Source organism: Echinops telfairi, unplaced genomic scaffold (genome assembly GCF_000313985.2).
Source record: "Echinops telfairi isolate 266 unplaced genomic scaffold, ASM31398v2 ScPeMD7_7420;HRSCAF=8458, whole genome shotgun sequence".
Classification (NCBI taxonomy): domain Eukaryota; kingdom Metazoa; phylum Chordata; class Mammalia; order Afrosoricida; family Tenrecidae; genus Echinops; species Echinops telfairi.
Genome location: NW_022111320.1, coordinates 20,786,250 through 20,792,820, shown reverse-complemented (window position 1 = coordinate 20,792,820; position 6,571 = coordinate 20,786,250). Strand labels below are relative to the sequence as shown.

At 42.2% G+C, this 6,571-nt stretch overlaps 2 protein-coding genes across 19 annotated transcripts in view; one reads left to right on the top strand and one right to left on the bottom strand.

Moving 5' to 3' along the window:
• Nucleotides 1-1,848, top strand: part of MLH1 (mutL homolog 1) — a 61,958-nt gene extending 60,110 nt beyond the window's left edge. For all 3 annotated transcript variants that reach the window (XM_004704069.4, XM_045297610.1, XM_045297611.1), the window contains 2 exons: nucleotides 101-217; nucleotides 1,554-1,848. In XM_004704069.4, coding sequence (XP_004704126.1) covers nucleotides 101-217; nucleotides 1,554-1,721 — 285 coding nt within the window. In that variant the 3' untranslated portion in view covers nucleotides 1,722-1,848. The remainder of the gene's footprint in view (nucleotides 1-100; nucleotides 218-1,553) is intronic.
• A 2,081-nt stretch (nucleotides 1,849-3,929) lies between these two features.
• The window catches only part of LRRFIP2 (LRR binding FLII interacting protein 2), a 114,144-nt gene continuing 111,502 nt past the window's right edge, over nucleotides 3,930-6,571 (bottom strand). For all 16 annotated transcript variants that reach the window (XM_045297596.1, XM_045297593.1, XM_045297597.1 and 13 more), the window contains 3 exons: nucleotides 5,953-6,032; nucleotides 5,316-5,420; nucleotides 3,930-4,864 (listed from right to left, as the gene is read on the bottom strand). In XM_045297596.1, the coding sequence (XP_045153531.1) occupies nucleotides 4,754-4,864; nucleotides 5,316-5,420; nucleotides 5,953-6,032 (296 nt within the window). In that variant the 3' untranslated portion in view covers nucleotides 3,930-4,753. The remainder of the gene's footprint in view (nucleotides 4,865-5,315; nucleotides 5,421-5,952; nucleotides 6,033-6,571) is intronic.

Below are 6,571 nucleotides of genomic sequence, written 5' to 3'. Positions count from 1 at the left end.
CATGCATTTAAAGCACATGCCATGTGCAAGTGTTGAATTCTCTCTCATGCATTTAAAGCACATGCCATGTGCAAGTGTTGAATTCTCTCTCTCCGACCAGGTGAATTGGGATGAAGAAAAGGAATGTTTTGAAAGCCTAAGTAAAGAATGTGCAACGTTCTACTCCATCCGGAAGCAGTATGTCAGTGAGGAGTCCACCCTCTCTGGCCACCAGCAGGTACTGTGCTATATGGTGGCCCAACCTTTCTCAGCTCGAGTACCCTGGATCTCACTGCACAAAACATGCTTTTAAACCATGTTCAGCTTTTTTTTATTTTCTTTCGTTGGACAGTGAAATAGTCCTCTGGAGGTGAACTCAGAACCTCTATCAAATGTAGAAATACGAGCCATCACAGTATGAAACTGGAGATTAAGATTGCCCAAGGCCTCTGGAGGCCTCTGGCTCAGTCTCCCCAGTCTCTTCAGTTTTTGCCTTGCTCTTGACATCGGCACAGCCCTACCAGTAAAATGTGGCTGTGTCCAGGCCAGCTCCCCCGCACTTCTCACAGAAAGCCAGCCTGACACAGAGTTTGGATTTACCAAATGTTTTAGTGCCTTTGCCACTCAAAGGATAATGCTGTTCTAGCAACAGTTATTTCCTGTGGATGTGGAGCTGAGTTCACAATGTAAGAATCCAAGTATAGCCGTTTTACAAACATGACCAATTCCCTCATTCCTTAGGGTTACTCCCTCCGGTTAGAAGGCCTTCTCCACTCCCTGGGTGAGGAAATGGGAGTGGACATGCTCAGAGGCTCGCGGGGCCTGTAGGTGGTGGAGCACAGACGCGGTCTTAGCCCCTGGGACCCAAACACCCTAGAGAAGACCTCGCTCCGTGAATGCAGCACCCACGAATGTGTGCTGAGGACTGCAACATTCTACCTCAAGGACGAGCCAGATGAGAAGGAACTTTTTCTTACCCTCGAGAGCAGCAGCTCTCCACCCTTTGGGGGTTGAACAGCCCTTTCACAGGGATCCCCCAATTCATACAGTAGCAAAATTACAGTTATGAAGTAGCAACGAAAGTAATCTATGGTTGAGGGGTCTCCACAACATGTGGTAGTAAAAGGGTCACGACATTAGGAAGGTTGAGAACCACTGCTCTAGACAGTGAAGGCTGAGACTGGAGGGAAGATTGGAGTAAACGGTCTTTATTTTCTTACCGTGGAGCTTTTTGGTAACAGGGCTTACTGTTTGCTGCGTCAGGAAATGTGCTTCTCACTGTTGGTTCCCCAAACTAAGCTCAGGCATTATTTTAGACCCTGAATGGAGACAGGGTTCTTTGGGGGAAAAGTCCCATAAGGAATGTGGCTTTTTCTCCACCTGAAAAACCTCTCAGACCCTGTGTGCTGTGCCTGTGGGACCAGTAGAGGCGGGTCTAGAGAAGCGCCTTCAGAGCGGTCGATGGACCACGACTTCCAGGCACAGTGCATGCCAGCTAGGATGCCAGTACATGCATGTAGTGAGGCATCAGAGATTCAGACCATGAGGTTTGTTACATCTGACATGTTTTTCAGAGTGACGGGCCCGACTCTGCTCCAAACCCCTGGAAATGGACTGTGGAACATATTCTCTATAAAGCCTTCCGCTCACACCTTCTGCCTCCTCAACATTTCACAGAAGATGGAAATATCCTGCAGCTTGCTAACCTGCCTGACCTGTACAAAGTCTTTGAGAGGTGTTAAAGGTGGCTGACCCTGGACCCCAGGGGTGTTTTTGCATCCTGATGATGGTAGGACTTAAAATATTCTTGTTTGTTTACTAGTTAACTCCCTTCATTAAAGGTAAACCGTAAATAAATTTTCAACTATATCCTAACAAGACTTCTTAGATATTTAATTCCATTACACTTGAAATTTTTTTGGTACTTAAGTGCCTATTTTATGGTGTTAAAAAATCCAAAAAATACTTTGAAAGCCCCCTGGGTGCCTGATGAAGCATTGTATAAGCAAAATAAGAATCCAAAGATGTTATAGCTCATACTCATAATCAATTCTATATTGGCAATCTTTTAATATCAGATGGCATTGGCTTGTTTTATAAGTTTGGGCACACTGATTATGGAGACAGCTTGGGTTTATCATCTATTAGTAGCTCCAGTAACCAAAGATGATGAATTTATTTTTAACAGTCTGCATTAACAGAAATATAGCATTCAGCATGGGACTGGAATAATACCTATGGCATTATACAGTTCAATGAAGGCACTTTGTTGGGAAAGAATAGAAAACTTGTGATATGGAGATATGTGGCTGTTTCACTTGGAAATTAGTGCCCCTATGAAAAGACAAATTTGTCAACAGAATTGACGAAAAGTAGAAAAGGGCATCCCAGATGTGATCGTCCGTGAGCCTGAAAGAGTCACAGATTGCGTGGTCACGAGTGAAGAAGAAAGAGGCTTCCAGGGCCGTAAGAGCTGGCCCGGACAATGTGGTGAACCTGGATAGTGGGGTTCTAGAAGAAATCATCGTTTTAGAATATCTCCACCTCACACCCACCTGTTACTACTACTAGAAAGAAAACTTACAGGAAATCATTTCAAGTCAGAAGATTCATTTCCACATTTTAAAGAGGCTTGGTAAATTATTTGCAAGAGAGTGTTCATTCAAGTTTACTATCTAGTTTCAAGCGTATTTTATGTAGCTTTGATTCATTAGATTTTTCCCAATATTTTTTGCTGTCTAAACATTTTAAAAGACACACTAATAGTTTCTATGAAGCCATCTTGATTCTGCATACAAGAGAATCCAAAATCCTAGAGAAGAACACGCCTATCTTCATGTATAGGAAGAGTTAACATGGTGAAAATGTTGCCACTAACCAAAGTAATCTCTAGATATGAGGAGGCTTCATAAACATTGTGGAAAATTCCACCCACATATAAAGCAATCCTGATCCAGACTATCAAAATTCATTAAAGAGAAAGAAAATGAATCAACTTTATATTGAAAAGAAAATGGATCAGGATAGGTAAGGTCTTATTGAAGAATAAAGTAGGAGGCTTCTCACTACCTGATCTCACAACTTGTGCAGCAAAATTCCCTATCTCACAAACCCAAGATGGCTCAAAGACCTAAATGTAGAACCTAAAACTATGAAGGTCATGGAAGAAAAAAAAAAAATAGGGGGTTAAACTTGCTGGGTGCCATAAAGTGAGTTTCATCTCACGGTGCCCTTGTGTACAATAGATGCTAACACTGCTCAGTCTTGTGCCACCCTCACAATCATGCTTGAGCCCACGTCCCTATGTTGCAGCCAGTTACCAATCTCTCTGAGGGTGTTCCCCTTTTTCACTGCCTCTACTGTTGCACGCATGCGGACCTGTGCAGACTGCATGAGACAAGTCTTGCCGTCTTCACTCCCAAGGAGCATTCTGGTTATACTTCTTCCAGCACACTCTTGTTTGGTCTTCGAGCAGTCCAGGGTACATTTACTATGCTTTACCAGTACCATAATTTAAAGGCATCAGTCTTTAGTCTTCCTTTTTATATATATATACACACACACACACACTGAAAATATCACCGCTTGCATCAGGAGCACCTTAGTCTTCAAAGTGACATTTTTGTCTTTTATTACTTTAGAGAGATCTTTTACAGAGTAGCCCAAAGCATACATAAGCTGTCTCATTTCCTGACTGCTGCTTCCAGGGATATGTATCTTACCTGAGAGGAAAATAAGAGCGAGGAGATGAAGAAGATTTATAGCTTCATGGTGTTTGGTTTAGGCATTGGGCTGATAACCACAAGGTCAGTGGCGCAAACCCACCAGCTGCTCCTCGGGAGAAGGATGAGGCCATCTCTTCCCATTAAGATTTACAGCCTAGACAATCTTACATAGGATCTTTATTTGGGTGCATTTTCAGGTAGTGAAATGAATGTCTCAGTAGCCAATTATGGTCAGCCAAAGGTTGTGTTTAATAGAATCTTCAGGCAGATTTCCCACTGGCCTGCCCTGCCCTATCCCACCCTCCCCATTGGGCTTGTGTGAGGTTTCATTATTTATTTCCACAAAAAAGCAGCAGATGAAATACTTTACAAAGTACAGCACAGTTAATATTGAAGGACCCTACTCTTATTTTAAGAGTATTAGGCCCTGGACTTTCCATACCCCATGCAATAAAGCAAGTTTTATTTACACTCCTCATCTTTTTTTCTTAACATTTTCTTATATAAATTTAAATATTTTACAAAAAAAAAGTTTTTTCCTCCAAACATATAAATTTGAGTGAAGCATCTTCCACACCCGTGAGCTTGTTCTCGCACTAAAATATAAATGCTATCTGATACGAAGGGTAAATGTCTTTTGACCACTGAAGATCACCGCAGTCTGAATTGCAACATGGCGAAGGCACTTGTGTTTCCTGGGTCTCCAGCAAGCCTCTCCGTGACCACTCCGAGTTGCAGTCCTCCAGAGCGCCACTGCCACCGCCCAGTGTCCAATCACTAGGAAGCTGGGGGAAAGAGTGAGTAAACTTGATTCTAAATTTAAAGAAGTAAAAACTAAAAGCACATGGGCCAGTTCTTAGTCTAGAATCAAACCACAAACAAAAAATCCAGAGTGTTCATTCATGAAGATTCAAACGTGTTTCATTCTCTCATAAATTATAAAATACAAAGGTGGCTATACTGATGAAAATGCAAACAGGACTGAAAGGGGTTTGTGTCCATGGACAGAAGTCAGCCCCCATAGGCACCCAGGTCAAACGGCGGCCTCCCTACTGCTGGGCCAGAAGGGCTGTCCTATTGGCCTTCATCTTCTCCAGCCGCTTGGCCAGGTGGCTGTTGGTCATCTCCATCTCCTCAATCTTGTCCAGTGCTGTCCGTAACTGCAAACAGGAAGCACTCCGTCACTTGATGTGATCCAAAACAAAACACAGCGGCATTCTACTTTCAACTCTGAGAAATGGGAGCCCAGATCATTGTGATGGATTATTTTTTCCCCAGACTGCTGAAAGTGTGAAATGCTAAGAAATTAATGCTGGTGACTGTTGTTTATTTGCTTAAATCACAGGAAAGATATAAGAGAGTCAGAGAAGTAGTCCTGATACAAAAACAAAATAACTCACCTTTTTCTTAACGTCTAACTAACCAAAACAGAATAATAAATGGCAGTTATCATGCAGGTTACAAACCAATATATGAAAAGAGTAAGTAACTCCACTGCCGGCTCCTTCAAATGGGTCTCCTTCAGAAATTCCTCATGTAACAAAATGATCTACTTCAGATAGATTTTCTTCCTTTTCAGGAATGCATTCCCCAAAAGCCCATGACAAGTACCTCTCGTTGTAGCTTCCTCTTTTCTGCTTTCAGTTCATCTTCAACTTTCTCAGCATTTTCAGAGGCCGTTTTATATCTTAGCACCTGTCCCTCAAGCCGGCTAATCTGTGAACATGAGAATATAGGCCTTTGGTACTCAGTACTTTCTTTATAGTCAAAATGGGGAATACAATGTCATTACGAATTCCAAGTAATCCAACACTAACAAGTCTCCCTAGTGTGCAATAGGCCCTCTCTGATCCAAATTGCTATTTATAAATCAAGAAATGTCCCCAGAGAGAGAATGGCAGCTGTAGCTTCATTCATTATTGGGTCAATTTCTCATGTTAGTTTCATGATGGCCATATGTTTAAATGTCAAAGTAACATCATAGGGAGACTCACTGGAAACATTTTTAGACAGTGTGTGTGAGATGTACAAAGGGATTATTTTATAACATCCAGCTTCCTGATATAGCTACTACAAATAAAACAGTAGCTACTGTTTCCTGTGTTTTTACAGAAAACAAAAGGCTGAAGTGCCCTCGCAGGTGTTCTTTTCTGGCTTTTCCATTTTGAAAAGAGCTTTTATCAAGCTCTCATTGTACAGACAGCCCACATGGGGGTTAATTTACTTTGTACCATACAAAAGTACTCACACTTTGCTCCAAGGTGGTTATATCCTGTTCAGCTTTTGAAAGCTTAAATTTGTATTCACTAATTTGTCTATTGGCATCTCCTAGGGCAGAAGATGAGAATGAATTACCTCTCAGAAGTAAGGTGTGACCCATCAGACAATGACAAACCTATAGCACAGGAGAGGACCTTAGCATCTGACCTGAGAAGTAAATTATGTAAAATGTCACGTTTAAAAACTAGGGGAAAGATAAGAATGCTCCCCAAACCAAAAGCCAAACCTCCTGCCACCCAGCCTTTGCTGACTCACAGCAACCTGTGGCACGGGGCAGAACTGAGGTTTCTCAGACTGTGGATCTTTACAAAAGTGGAAAGCCCCATCTTTCTCCCTTGGAGTGAGTGGCTGGTGGTTTGTAACTGCTGGCCTTGCAGTTAGCCACCCAACAAGTAACCACCCTGACCCCAGGGCTCCTAAGAATGCTCTCTGGACACCCAAATGTAACACAGCTTTCTCTCTGAAATGATCACAGGTAGACACCATAAGACTTGCAAGCGCTGAAACAAATCCAACTTACTAAAAGAAAATTTTAAATGACCTAATAAAGAAATTTGCTAAATTCCCACATGACTAAGGTTTTAATA